Source organism: Lepidochelys olivacea (genome assembly GCF_965140295.1).
Source record: "Lepidochelys olivacea isolate rLepOli2 genome assembly, chromosome: 6".
Lineage (NCBI taxonomy): Eukaryota > Metazoa > Chordata > Testudines > Cheloniidae > Lepidochelys > Lepidochelys olivacea.
In genome coordinates this window covers 53,809,424-53,824,269 of record NC_140416.1, presented here as the reverse complement: position 1 = coordinate 53,824,269, position 14,846 = coordinate 53,809,424, and the positions used below count along the sequence as shown (strand labels likewise).

The window sequence follows — 14,846 nt, the reverse complement described above, 5'->3', positions numbered from 1 at the left end:
GAAAGAGAAGCAGGGTTATTATAGGGCAAGACAGCACTGCAGGCTATTGTAAGACACATGCAGCCTCTTCTGCCTCTCCTGTTGGAGAGAACCATCTCCATAGGAATGGTAAGCAGGGCTCCTGGAGTGCAGGTTATTTGTGGCCAAGAATCCTACCACTTGGTTACCCCACAGCTCCCCCAACCCCCATGAAGAGACCCTGAAACAAATAAGTGAGGGGAGAGGGGGAAACCCACATTAATCCCCTATTTTCCTACTCGCACCTTTTTGTGTATTCAGTGTAACAGTCTCAAAGTGCCCCAATCCCTGTAACCAGGATAATAGTCCCAGAGTATCTCTCACTACCTCTCCCCATGATGCAGGGGGGGCTCTGTCCCCTCCCCAAGTTGCTATTCTTGCTGAACGCAAACCAGAACCTGCCTAAAAAGTGGCTGAAAGTCACAAATCTCTTAACTTTAAGGTCCCTCTGGACCCCAGCTCACCCCATCCATGCCCAGAGGAGTAGGGGGTTGTAAAGGATAGTTTACGGTGTGATACAACAAACAGGGTAATACCTTCTGTTATGGGCAGGTAAGGGGCAACAAAATCCTAACTCACCCCCTCAGAGCTGATAGGCAATTACAGATAAGCCTGGGAACTAGTGTGCATTGGCAGAAGGGCCAGATATAATCCTGTAGGACTTCCTCTACCACCCCGCCCCCCCAAACTAACCTAGACTAAAGCCAGTCCCCTCAAAGCTCTGATGGCCCTTTAAGACTCTCCCTGTGTATACTAAGAACATCCATGACCTTTGGTCCCTGGCAGTCTTTATTTGGAATCCTGGCTACTCCGAGAGGGAAGCAACAGAAACACATGGCAGAGAAAGAGCTAGCATAGCAAACTGAGGGAAACCAGATCCAGATGTGTCCCAGTTGCAACATCAAGGCCAGCACTCCAGGAGGCTGCAGCATAGCACAGCTTGAGGCACGACAGTGTGTGGGGTAGAGGAGTAAAGCCACACTCAGAGGATAAGCTCGGAAAGCAAAGCTCTCCTTTTACCAGGCTTCTCAGTCATACACATTCAGCAATATGGAGAGAAATGGGCAGAGTTTAACCATCACAGGAAAACTGGGGAAAGCGGGAGTCTGAAGCTAGGTCTACACTAAAGTAAGATCAGCCCAGCTATGTTGCTCAGGAGCACCTGGGGGGGGGGGGGACGGATGACTGGTGCTCCGCATCCACAAGCAGTGCCCCACCCCTCCCCAAATCAGTTCCCCCCCCACACACACTCCCAGGATCTTCTGCCTGCCAGCAGGCCTTGCAGCTCAGTGCCTCCCCCTCTCCCTGAACTCCCACCCATGGCAATTAAATTAACTGTTTCCTGCAGGAGCCTGGGAGGGAGGAGCAAGGACATGGCTCGCTCAGGGGAGGGGGTGGAATGAGGCGGGACGAGATGGGGTAGAGTGGGGGCTGAGCACCCTCTAGTACATTGGAAAGTTGGTGCCTATGCTCAGGAGTGTGAAGAATCTACACCCCAAGCAACATAGTTAAGCCAACCTAACCCCCAGCATAGACAGTACTAGATCAACAGAACAATTCTTCTGTCAATCTAGCTACCACCTCTCAGGGAGGTGGATTAACTAGAGCGATGGGAGAATCCCTCCCATCACTGTAGTGAGTGTCTACACTGAAGCAAGAAAGTGGTGCAGCTGTGCTGCTACAGCATTTCTAGAGAAGACAGCCTGAGGCTTCCCTGCCCTAGTGGTTTAGTAGAAAGAGCCTGAGGCCTTGTACCATAGGCCTGAACTAAAGTAGTGGTCAAAGCTTTGGCCTCAGGCCTCTGATACAAGACCTATGTCTCAGGCTCTTTCTACTACAAGCGGCACCACCTTGAGACAGAGACAACAGAACAATCCCAGTGTGAATTCTACGATTTAGATCAGCCTGTGGAGAGCATTGAAGGGCACAGATATCCCAGCCATTAAACCAAACAGAGGAGATTTGTGGGGAAGAGCTGTGATTGAACGAGAAGTTGGGGCCAAACTCTCAGGTGACTATATGCCAGACAGAGCCTCCCATCCTCACCCAAACCAAGTGAGCCAGCACCAATAAAGGATTCTGAAGCAGCTCACACTGGGTCCTCTTCCCCAAATCCAATCTTCCTCACCCCACCAGGCAAGCCTGCACCAAGACCCTCAAAAATTCCACTTCAAATGGAAAACTTGGGACTCATTCAGCTTTCTCAAAATCAAAACCAGCCACTAGGACTTGAAATGAAATTATGATGGTTCTGTGACACCTGCCTGACTAGCCTATTTAGAAGGGGAGGGAGGATTGCAATGGACTACGCAGGTTTTGTGGCTTCACTGCTCTGTAGCAACCCTGTTGCTGCTGCTCCAGATGTGGCAGAAAAAGAAATGCAATAATGGCAAATTTCCAGGGAAGCAAAGGAGGCCCACGTTCCCCTTGCCATTGACAGAGGAGACTGTAGGCACTAGACACAGCAATCTGTCTACTTCAGGCAGGGGAGGGGATGGGAGTGTCTATAGCTGGAAGCCACATAAAACTGCAAGGGGCATCAGGGTCAATGATGTTGATTTTTCCCTACCAAAAAGTGGCCGGACTTTTGGAGTGGGCACCTATACTAAATTTTAGTTTAAGTCTGAAGTCTAAAGGTCACTTAATGGTCCACATCAGAGGCTAGATATAGTCCTTTCTGCCCACCCCCTAATTCAAAGCTACTAATTTACTCAAGCCCTCCCACAGAGGCACAAAATTACTTACAAAGAAGAGGAGGTTGAACAGGAAGAGAAAATACTTGGTGACTTTCAAACAGTTGGACCCCATCTTCCTTCACTTCCAGGATCTAAAAAGGGGAAAAAAAAAACAAACAAACAAACCACACAAAGTCAACAATCCACATGTCAGTATATAGCCTCTAGACAGCATTAAAGGGGCACTGGTCATCACTAGAGATAGCTCTGAGCCACCATTTTGCCAGAGATACAGCTACATAATAGCTGGTTCTGTAGAGATCATGCTTGGGCCAGCTGGATGAAGGGTTCTCCTTACGGTCCGAGAAGAGGATGGACCAGACTGACCACCACTGACAAAGTGCCACCTTTGTGGAAGTTTCCTGGATGGTGACAGAGGGCCTACAATGCAATTCTGTCAGTCACAGAAGGGATGTAACCAGCTAGGAGCCTGATAATTCCATTGCTATTTATATGTAATCAGCTGAGGCTCCAACTCCATATCCACAGAGGACACCGCTAAGCTTTGAAATGAATCTTGTCTGGCTCTTTCTGTATGCCCATTCTACCTTACTCCCCCAGAACTCTCTTCCTTTCTCCCTGTGGGCCTGTAGACAGTCAAAAAAGGGGTCAAGAGCCTAGTTTGAAAGATTATGTCAAAAGGGTCTTTTCCAAAAGAATTTCTAGGAATTATTTTGGGGCAGCTCCATGGCTGGCATGTTCTACAGAGGTCAGACTAGATGACCAGAGTGGTTCCTTCTGGCCTTGGAATTTGTGTCATGCCAGCCTTGTACAACCCAACCCAGTAGCCAGTCACCTGTGTGACTATGAGAACCCTTAGTCATACAGGACAATACAAACCACAAGCTGTGCAATTCAGCAGCATCTGAATGAATGTCTTTGCTCAGGGACCCTTAAAAGATGGGCAGTCAAACTTGTCACCAAGATGTGCCTGCAAAAGCACCTTTCCATTTTCACTATAATGGGATGTCGGTACCAGTAGCGCAGGCTCCAGCGCCTCAGGCAGCAGTTTGATGATGCGGGCCAGAGTAGTACAGACAACACAAGAATGAGGGCAAGAGGCATTTGATGATCATACCACAACGTGTGTAGTCTGGTTTTCAGAGGATCACGGGAAGAATGTGTTGGAGATTATGTTTGGGAGACACCAGACTGGTAAGAGAATCCTGTGAAACATTTCCACTATTTGTCCTGTGTATTGAGACAGACATTGCAGAGTCATAATTCTTTGCCACAGACCAATGCAGCTTCACTATACCTGAAACAAGTTTTGGAATATCTGTCTGTCCAATTAACATGAACACATAACGGGGGGGGGGGGGGGAGAGAAGAGAGAGAGGCCAGTGCAATTTGGGGCTGCATGAGTATCACATATTGGTGCAAGGAGAGGCTAGCCCATCCCAGTAATGCTTTTGGAGACTAAACTGCAATATTGTATTTAGTTCTGGATACTACTCCAGACAGATGTAGACAAAGTGAAGGGAGTTCAGAAGAGTGCTGGAGGGATTGAGTTAGTTTCTCTTATTTCATCCTAGAAAGGCATACCTTGGTTGAGTGACTGATATTTAAAAAGAGGAAGATTTCCACATCTCAGAGCTCTGTTTTCCTTTCCAAAATAAGGATAGCTTCTGGGGAGAATGTGAAAAGCTAGCCGCTTAGCACAGTTTAGAATGTTTGAGCTGCTCACTCAACAAGGACTGATGTCTCTTTAAAAGGACATAGTAACCCACAGGAAGGATGAGACTGGGGTAAAGCATCACTCCAATTAAACAGTCAACCCACAAAAACTAGGACATCAGCAGAGAGCTTTCTGGCTTTGGGTTTGTTCAGCAACAGTCACTGGAAGCCAGTGTGTTATTTTGTTTCAGTCCAAAGCTTTTGGCTAATCCTATTAAATATTTAGGTTAATTCTGAGCTAAACTGGAACGTAGGTTTCATTCTAATTGGCTAGTTTCCCCCACCAACCAGCAGTCACTTCTAGACTACAGGGAGGGAACACTGAACTCTAGCCATTGTGCAAGCAGGTATTACGGTCTTCAAGGCAGACACCAAGACTGAACTGGGTCCAAGGTTTGTAGCTGGACAGTAAGCAATGGGTAGGTATTTTCATATGACTGATGGGGAAGGGACAGTGTTACAGTGAGTTTGTGACCAAGTCCCAGCTCCCAGTCACACTCCCAAAATACCCAGCTAAGAGAAGTGACAAGCACAATAACATGTAGCACAGGCATTTTTGGGTGGGAAGAGTCACTGTGCATATGTCTACATTACAATTAGATACCCACAGCTGGCCCAGGCTTTGGGGCGGTTTCATTGCAGCGTAGACGTCTGGTCTTGGGCTTTAAGATTGTGTGAGATGGGAGGATCCCAGACCTCAGGCTGCAACCCAAGCCCAGAAGTCCACACAGCAATGAAACAGCTCTGCAGCCTGAGCTCCAGGAGCCCAAGTCATCTGGCATGGATCAGCTGCAGGTTTTGAATTGCAATGTAGACATATCCTGGATAGGGAGTTGAATGGCCCCTCACTCACCAGAATATCCAAGCACCTCACAAACACTGCTAGGTTTATTCTCATAACCCCTATGAGGTGGCATATCCTGATTTTACAGACTTGGCACAGAGGCACAAACAGATTAAGTGACTTGCCCAAGGTCATGCAGGGTACATGGTAGAGCCTCGTCCTAATATGGTGCCTTTCACCACAAAGGTCATCCATCCTTTCACTTTGGGAGAGATTAAGGCAGAAAGGACAAACAGGGCTGTCTGGGAAGCAGTTAGTCACCCTGATACACAAAGCCAGAAAGTTTCTAGTTTTGGAATTACCAAACTATACACAGAGGCCAAGGTGATGAACTAACTCAGCATTACAGCCTTGCATGGGCATGTTGCTAAACAGCTAATCTCACACACACACACACACACCTCTTATTTTGTTCATCTGTGAGCAGACTAATGAAGTTCACCTAGTCTAGTACTGGATCTCCAGCAGTGGTCAGTACCTTGCTCTAAAGCATGTGGTACAAGGACTGGCCTACTCCAGATACCAACATTTTGAACACCATCCCCCAAATACAGTAACATACACAGCTCTACTTTCTGGTGTTCTCTGGAACATACCAGCCACTCAATTCGGCTGCACAGTGCCAAGAACAGAAGGTCAGGCTATACAGCAACTACTACATTACCATTTTATGCAAAGGTAAGTTTTGCCCCATGGATGCACTGGCTACAGCAGGAAGCCAGTTTTACACCAAAGTCTCCATGGTCTTTGAGTGACTGCCACACTGCCTCCAGAGGTATGGCTTGTTTGCCTCTGCAGGAGCAGCAAAGAAAGCTGTTTGTTCCAAGTCAGTTTACCTACAGCTCCAGAGGTTAGAGTTTTCCAGTTACCCACCAAACACTACATTGTGCAACAGCACAAGAGCCGCTTGCTTAGAATCTGGAAAGACCTCTACGTCATGGAGTCTCAGGGTGTGGTTGATGCCCCAGCCTGCACCCGGTCTCCTGGGAGTGACCCCTTTAGTGTGCCAGGCCACAAGGACCCACAGTTCTACAGGGGCTGGCCTGTGGCCTCCAGGATGCGGAGATTGGTCCTTCAGCACCAGTAATCCCAGTCTCTCTTCATGATTCCCCGCAGCAAATCCAGACTCCTGTGGGAGGCTTGTACCCTTCAGGGCATAATGCTGCAAGTACTCACTGAGAGCAACACACTCAGCCTTTTCAAAACAAGTTAGCCATTTATTAGTCACCTGGCACACAATCTGAAAGTCCTTAGGTTAGCAAAATCAGTTAAGGTAAGCCATACACCATCCTGGTCAAACCAGTGTCCTGTTGAGCCAGCCAAGCTATGATGGAGTCGGTCTCTGGTGATCTTCCCCCCCCCCCCCCATTTCCCCACTTTGACCAAGGCTCCCGAGTCCTTCCAAAAAGGGCCCCTTCTTTCAGTCACCTGACATCTTGTTCTCCAGCTCAATCCAAATCCTGCCTGCTGGAGTTTCCTGCTGTTATGTGATGATTGTTCAGTCATGGGGGCACATTTTGGTCTTGCTGGACCCTCTGCTGATTTGGGTTACTTTGAGCCAGTTCTTTAGTGACAGTATTCATTCCCCCCAGACAGCAAGGTCACATCCACACCCCTTCTCCTGCACCATTCCAAGAGCAGCGTTAACACTTTTTTACTCAGTAGGTAGCAATGCAATGTACAGAGGAAAACTGAGGCATGCCTATGCTTCATAAAAATATTGCCAAAACCTCCCATTTCATCACAACCTCTAGGAAGTAGTTCAGTTTTTACTGTTTTTTTTTTTTTTTAAATGTCTTGATTTCTGCCAAGACTAAGGACACCCTTGTTTGCATGAGGGATTGTACTTGGTGATGGGAAGCTATACAACAGCTCCTCACACTCTTCTGTGTGGGTCTGTGTGTTGTCATTCTAGCTCTTTCCACTAGCTGAAATATAAAAGCCAAATACTGTAACCTGCTGCCCAAGCCAATAGGGATTTAGCAACAGCGTCCCCAGAAACGATTCACCTCTTATTCTTTAGGGTTCATGGCAGTTTTGCAGTGGACACTAGGCAGTCACATGACCACTTAGTTGTCTCCAGTGGGGCTCATGAGAGTCTCTTAATACTTAGGGAGGTGCAGAGGGGCATGTTAAAGCACTTAACAGGGAGTTATAAGAACAGAGTAAAGTAAGGGAGTATTCTCCCCATCTCAATGGGGAAACACACACAGATTTGGGGAGGGACTTGATCACATAGCAAGGAGCATCTCCCACCCCCAGTGCAGTAATTTTTAAATACACACTCACACACTCTGATGCTAGAGCATTGGTACAGTCCTCTTGCTGTAGCTCTGGGCACCCAGTTCACAGCTCATAGCTGTAAGCAAAGAATTCAGAAAACAGTTCCCATCAAGGTGTTTATATCCAAAACATAAGAACTCCCTCCCCAAAATCCCAACATATAACAGAACACTTCAGAGAGCAGTTCCCTTACCCAGTGAGGGTACTGGCTGAGAAAAAGACAGGCTTGGGTAAAGAGGCCTCTGTGCTTAAGGAACAAGTTTGTCCTTGCAAGGGCTTTTTCTGATCTTACTTCACAACCAAATCCCTGTATTGTCAACACTAAAGCCTTACCAAAAAAATTGTTTTTAAAAAGATCATGAGTCAGCACCAAGAGTCATGAGATTTGCTTAAGTATAAGTTTGACAATACTGAATTTTGGGATTTCTTGTTTGACCTGTTCGGGTTTGCTCAGATCATGTGCTGAAGATTTTCTCTGCAATTATGCAAGCTAAAAGCTTGCTTTTAAAAAAAAAATAAATAAAAAACCCCCGAACAATCCACCTCAAGAAAATCTGTTTTCTTAGTCTCTTGACTCCAAGAGTTGAGGCTTAAAAGGAAAGGAACAGTCACAAGATTTGGGAGAGTTCACAACAGTGGAATCCTGAACAGCAACAACTCAACAAGAAGTGACAAAAGGCTTGTTGACTTGGAGGTAGATGACAACTGTCATAATGGATCAGGTCTGTAGGACATTGGGGTCCATCCAGTCCTAAAATTAGGACTCATCCTGATCTCTTCATCTGAAACATGATGTTTAATCTCTTCCACAAGAATTTGTTAATATTCATTTACAAGAGCTAATGCTCTTTTGGAATCTTGATGCTCGAGGACAAAAACTTAGCATGTGGCAGGGAGTTCCACAGTTTAATTACACTATGTAAAAGTATTTCAGTTTCACCTTTTAGTTTCCTTCAGTGACCTCTTGTCCTTGAGTTATGAAGTTCATTTACCTTTCTAGGATTAGTTATTTTATATGCTTCATCATAGCCCCTCTCTAAGGTTAACAATTTCAGTCAACTGTCTATGAGTTTTACTGTGCTCCTAATAAGTCTCACTGCCATTCACTGAATCACCCCCTCTACTTCTGCATTACTCTTGACTGTGCAGACTAGACAAAATTCTATGGGAGGCCGCACTATTCACGGACAACATTCCCTCTCCCACCATATTGGCCTCATTCTTTAAATATCCCAACAGTTTGCTGTTCTGCTTCATTCGTCATGCCCAGGTCCCTTTGAGTAGTTTGGCCCAGGCTCACAGCCTAAAACCAGACCAGAGGGTAGAAGGGGGGGGGGGGGGGGAGAGAAGAGAAAAAGTTTGTGAAACCTGGAGACTTCCACAGCTCTGAACAGACAGGTCTAGGAGCCAAGGGGTTCTGCTCACCAAATGGGTTCCTGCCCCTGCAAAGAACAGTGCAGCAGTCTGCATGGGGCAAGGATTAGTGCAGAGGCCACTTCTCTTATTCCCCTGAGGCCAGGAGTGGGGAATGATTCTTCCATTAGGGTATTATGCACAAGGCTTGGAGTTGACAGCAGTGAAGCTGGAGCACATAATCAGCGGAGGCCAGCAGCTGAGGAAAGGAGAACAGAGTCCCTCTTTGTTAGGGGCAGGAGAGGAGGACTGGCATGACTCAATGCTGCACTTCAGGTCTGTAATACAAGCCCAGTCACCTCCCCCTATCCACAAAGGTGGCTGGAAAAAGTAAGGCACAGGTGGCAATGGGAAACTCGGGGGATTCCTAGCCCCTCCCAAAAACAGTGAGCTGTAAGGTGATGCTGTGGGAACCAGGAGTCCTGAGGAAGTGGGAAGATGAAAGCATAGAGGGCTCAATTCTCTTCACACTATACAGAAAAGACAAGGGCCAGAGGGATAAGGCTACTTAAGGTTGGGGGTGGGGTTTTTTTGTTTTTGTTAAATTGCAAGCCAGGGCTCTTTAAATAGTTCTTTCTTCTTGACCCCACAAGCAGCTCATGGAAAACTCGGAGTTTGGTGCTCACTAAAGTGAGCCAAATATAATCAGCCAGCCTCAAGTCACTGTAAATCTCTCGCTATGCAGCTTTGATACCAGACCTCAGTCTGGACCTGCAGAGTGCTCTGCTATTGCAGTCTTGGATTCCCAGATAGGCCGCTCTGCGGATTCCTGTTTGTCTGGAAGGGTCACCTGTAGAGCAGTCTAAGGAACAGTAACGCAACGTAACGCAAAAGCAAAGCACAGCTCATGACTGGAAAGAGTTAGCCCTCTTAAAACGCAGCAGGTGCTGATGGGGAAAGCTCCAAGACAGTAACAGATACCAAGGCACACGGAACCAACCAAACCGAGGGGGATGCATCCCCGCAGGACCAAGAAACATTGTATTTAATCAAAACTCAGGATGGGCTGCCAGGTGCTGTCACCTCCCCCGGAGGGAAGGGTCACCCACCCAGGAGAGCTGCATGGCGTTTACAAGTTCATAGTCCAAACAGCCAATCCCCTGAAACTAAGGATTTCAGAAGTAAGGCATGAGCTCAAGATCAGGATGTAGACACCAAAGCAGAGGGCATGGTATAGGTAGCTGCTGTCAGGCTAGTGCTAAGCTCCGACAAATGACAGTGATGAAGTAGTAAAGGACAAATTCTGCCTTTCTCTAACGCTGCCTGTAGTGAGAATGCCACGCCACGACCTAGCTATCATGGGAGACCTGAATGCCAAGGTCGGTAAGGATAACACAAAAGAGCAATGGGAAGACATGGGTGTGGCACCATGAACGAAAACAGAGAAAAGGCTTGTTGATTTCTGTAATATGAATGGCCTAGTCATCGGCAGAACCCTATCTGAACATTGTGAAATTCACAAGCTGGCATGGTGTTCTCCAAATGGCAGAAATAAGAACCAGATTGACCATATCCTGATCAATGGCAAATGGAGACGCTCACTGTCAGATGTGAAAGTGAGAAGGTGTACAGATGTTGGCAGTGACCACCACTCTGACAGCCTCCATCAAACTAAAACTGATAAACAAGGGACATAGATGTTATATTGACAAGCTAAAGTCCCTTGAAATACAGAAATTCTTCGTTCTGCAGTTAAAGAACAGGTTTCAAGAATTTGCAGACCTTGATGAAGAGGAGGGAAATGCAGATGAGGAGATCAATAAGTGGGACAAAGTAATAGCAATTTATGAACAGAGCACTGAAGCCTGTCTAGGCTACTGGCAGAAGAGAAGGAAGGAGTGGATTACACCCAGCACATGGAACGCCATAGAACCAGACTAGCCCTGAAGGAGAAAAAAAAAGTTAACACAAAATCCCAGAAGCTAAAGGACAAATACCACGAGCAGTATAGCAAGGCACACCGGGAGGTCAAATGCCTTGTGAGAGCACACAAACAGCATTATATTGATAATCTGGCAACACAAGCAGAGGATGCAGCTGCTTGTGATGAGCAAGGAACCATCCACAAAATGACGTGGCTTATCAGTGGTAAATGGCAGACACCAAACACTCAACAAACAAGAACACCTATTAAAAACCAAAAGCCAACAAGAAATGTGCTGGACAGAGCATTTCAAAGAATATCTGAATAGGGAGCCATCTAAAGAGGAAGCAAACATCCAGGAGGCAGAAGAAGATCTTGATGTCAACACAGACACCCCAACTAAGGAACATTCAAGCCATCAAATCCTTAAAAAATGGGAAAGTTCCTAGCAAGGATAACTTGAATGCAGAATTGTTCAAGGTAAATTTTAAATTAGCAGCATCTATCCTGGCCCCTCTATTTACATCAGTCTGGGAAAGGGAAAAAGTGCCAGATGAGTGGACCAATGGTGTTAAAGTGAAGATATCACTGAGAGTTCCTTCCTTTGGAAATAACTGGCGTAGTATCACACTTATCTGTGCCAAGCAAAGTATTGTGAGATCATAGTCCCGCATTTACTAGAGGCGGTTGATAGCATTCTCAGAAAAGAGCAAGCTGGTTTTTGGAAAGGGAATGGATGCACAGACCAGATCTTCACTCTGTGAAACACAACAGAGCAGTGCTTAGAATGGCAACAGCAACTCTACATAAATTTCATAGACTGAGGTGGCTTTTGGTAGCATTCACAGGACCAGCCTATGGCGCATTCTGCGGGCATATGGAATTCCTTTCTGTATAATCAGTCATCAAAAGCTTCTATTTTAAACTTTACATGCACTGTTGATCACAGTGAGCTCAGTTTTGAAATCAAAACAGAAGTACATCAGGGGTGTCTCATGTCTGCAATCCTCTTCAACGTTGCCATCGACTGGGTTATGTGGCATACAACAGAAGACATGCCAAGAGGTATTAAATGGACGCTCTTCTCATCCCTTGAAGACCTGGACTTCGCAGATGATCTCTCTATCACATACCCAACACCATATACGAGAAAAAACTTGACTCAATGCATTCAGCCAGAAAATTGGACTTAAAAACAACCACAGTAAGACAGATACCATGACCTTTAATATTGCCTCACCATCACCAGTACGGACAGAGGATTATGTTCTCACCAATGTAGAAACATTCACATACAGCACTATCAGTCAGGATGATGGAACAAGCCAGGACATCCGGAACAAAAATCAATGCCAGGAACACCTCCAGGAGCTTAAATACAGTCTGGAAATCAAAAACACAACACCAAAACCAAACTCAAGATTTATCAGAGCTGCATACCTTCAACACTACTTTATAGTGCAGAACGCTGGGGAATGAGAAAGCATGACATGTCCAAATGGTCTTCATTCCATACAGCCTGCCTCAGAAAAATCCTCCATATCTTTTGGCCCAGAACAATCTCAAACCAAGATCTATTGACATGGTGCTCAGATCATCTTGGCTGTACTATCACCGCCAAGAGGTGCTGGAGATGGATCAGTCGGTCATGTGCTTTGGATGGAAACTGATTCCAATCACCAGAGTAGCAATAAGATGGACACCTGAAAGCAAGCTAAAATGAAGCCGCCCAAAAACAGAGCTGTGGAAGCTGAGCTGAAAAACCTAGGGAACCATTGAAAGACTTGCCAGAAACAGACAGGAGTGAAGGAGCTTCAGCCCTAAACGCCAGAGGTGTAATAGGAACATGATGATGATGGGTTAGGGTGAAATCAAAGCAGCAGTACCAGAGTCAGAAGTTCCCCCCTCATTCCATTTCATGCTCCCTTGGTGTGGCTGTATCCATCTACCAATTCTCTTCCCCCACCCTTCTTTGCTGTGTATTCGGGCTTCTCTAGAGCTCAGCCCTGTTTTTGCAGCCACTCTGTCCCTGGCTTTCCCTCAGTTAGGGACACAGAGTGTGTTCGTTCCAATAGAGCTTCCCCAGTTATCTGAGCCATTCATTGCCTCCAGGGTGGTAGTTGGCCCCATGCAGCGAGTGTTCCAAAAACCACACTCAGGAACTTCTGCAGCAGCAGCACCATTCCTCAGTAGAGGAAGAGTACCTGAGCCCTGTAGGTTGTACTGGATTATCTGCTTCCAGCTGCTATTCCTGGTCTTGGATTTAAGTCTCTAAAGTCTTCTGTAACTTGCCCTCCTATCCTTCCCCTATGTACCATCCTAGTTATGGAGGTCACCTAGGGTCCACTTGCTGAGAATTCTCTTGGGAGAGGCAGCATTCTTGCTGGAGAGCCCTTGACTCTCAAATTGGTTCCCCCTCTGAAACTCCTGGCAGCCATTCAGGTCACAGGACATGGTCTGTTGGTTGACGGTCCAAGGAAATATGGTTAGTTTAGGTAGAGAACATGTAAATTGCTAGCTCAGTTCTTATCCAAATAACTAGCACATAGTTCGAGAGATTAGATTTGAGACTGATGTGCCCAGAGGTTGTATTGATGGGCCAATCTTTAAGAGCCAGCAGACACTCTCCCCAACCCTGGGAATCCTGCTTTGTGATCCCAAGCTGTAAGAAGCAGCTGCCCATTTTGTTTCCATACTGCAAGCCCTAAAGCTGGAAAACAGGAATCTCTGCCAAGGCACAGCTCCACAAAGCAAAGTCTGAGGAGATAGAGACCATCTGGAGTTCACTCACCTAGGAGACATGCCCAGTTCCCACTGCAAGGCTGACAACTCTGTGCATTAATAGCCACTCATAGCTAAAGAAACTCAAAACTGAGTTGCCTTTAACTCCAGGGGGTGAGAAAGCTTTCCAAGGGATATGATTGAATGGGGTGGGGGGGGGGGCATGGAGGAAGGAGAAACAGACACTAAGAGGACCTCAAAAGCATAAACAACACAGGCACTAACTGCTGGAACAGTTTCACTTTAAAGCTTAGCCATGACACTAGTGTATTTTGAGAGCATAGGCAGGGAAGTGTTCCCAGAGGCTGGGTTCTGAAGCGGAATCAGGAGGACTACTGATCAGTGAGACCCGAAGAAGCGCTCTATATAGCTTGAAAGTTTGTCTCTCACTAACAGAAGTTGACCCAATAAAAACATTACCTCACTCACCTTGTCTCTCTAATGAGAGAGAGAGGCAGTCTCAATGTCACCACCAGTTAATGAATAGTGACAGAGTTAATGAGCCTTTTCTTTACTAACACACCAGTCAGAGCAGTGTTCCCTATAGGGCTAGCGTTACGGAACCATCATCAGGTTAACAAGTGAGCAGAAAACACGTGATAAGCGTGTACTGTTGACATGAACAAAGGCCTTGGACTTTAAGTGCAGGTAGGAAGTTGCCCGAGTAACATACCCTACCAGAGGCATTTCATTACCTCCAACACACACAGTTTACTATACACAGAACCTGGCTGCAAACTCAGCTGTGATACCAAACACCATGACTTGATAATAGCTTCTTCAACAGAGACATTGGAGATTGCAAGTAATATGCCCTGTCATAAATTTAACCCCTTCCTTTAAAAAAGCAGCAATGCCTCAATCAAATAAATAAATAAAATAAATAAATAGTGTCCAGCCTAACAGGAAGGAAAAACAAAACAAAACCTATTTGCAGCCCTTCTTTTAAGGCTGCAACACTTAACTCTCAGCTTCTAGGCTGGGTTACCTAACAAAGTGAATGCAGATGGTGTCTGTTATCCATATCAAATGATGGGGGTAAGATTCCTGCTCCCTGAGAGCAGGCCTGAAGTCATTAAGAAAGTAACTGACAGACATTTAACATGAAGTCATTTATCATACATGATGCAGAAATTTCACCATTATTGAAGTGGAGGGGTGAGGGTGGAACATGCCAAGGAAACTGGTGGCTTTATTACCAATATCACTGCTTGTCATCTTTAATAGGAGG

General features: G+C 46.1%; 1 protein-coding gene across 4 annotated transcripts in view; it reads right to left on the bottom strand.

The window, feature by feature from the left end:
* The window catches only part of CD82 (CD82 molecule), a 63,505-nt gene that overhangs the window by 28,818 nt on the left and 19,841 nt on the right, over positions 1 to 14,846 (bottom strand). For 3 of the 4 annotated variants that reach the window (XM_084629871.1, XM_084629873.1, XM_084629874.1), the window contains one exon: positions 2,764 to 2,845. In XM_084629871.1, coding sequence (XP_084485997.1) covers positions 2,764 to 2,826 — 63 coding nt within the window. In that variant the 5' untranslated portion in view covers positions 2,827 to 2,845. Of the gene's footprint in view, positions 1 to 2,763; positions 2,846 to 7,563; positions 7,634 to 14,846 lie in introns of all 4 variants that reach the window. The other variant, XM_084629872.1, reaches the window with a different exon arrangement.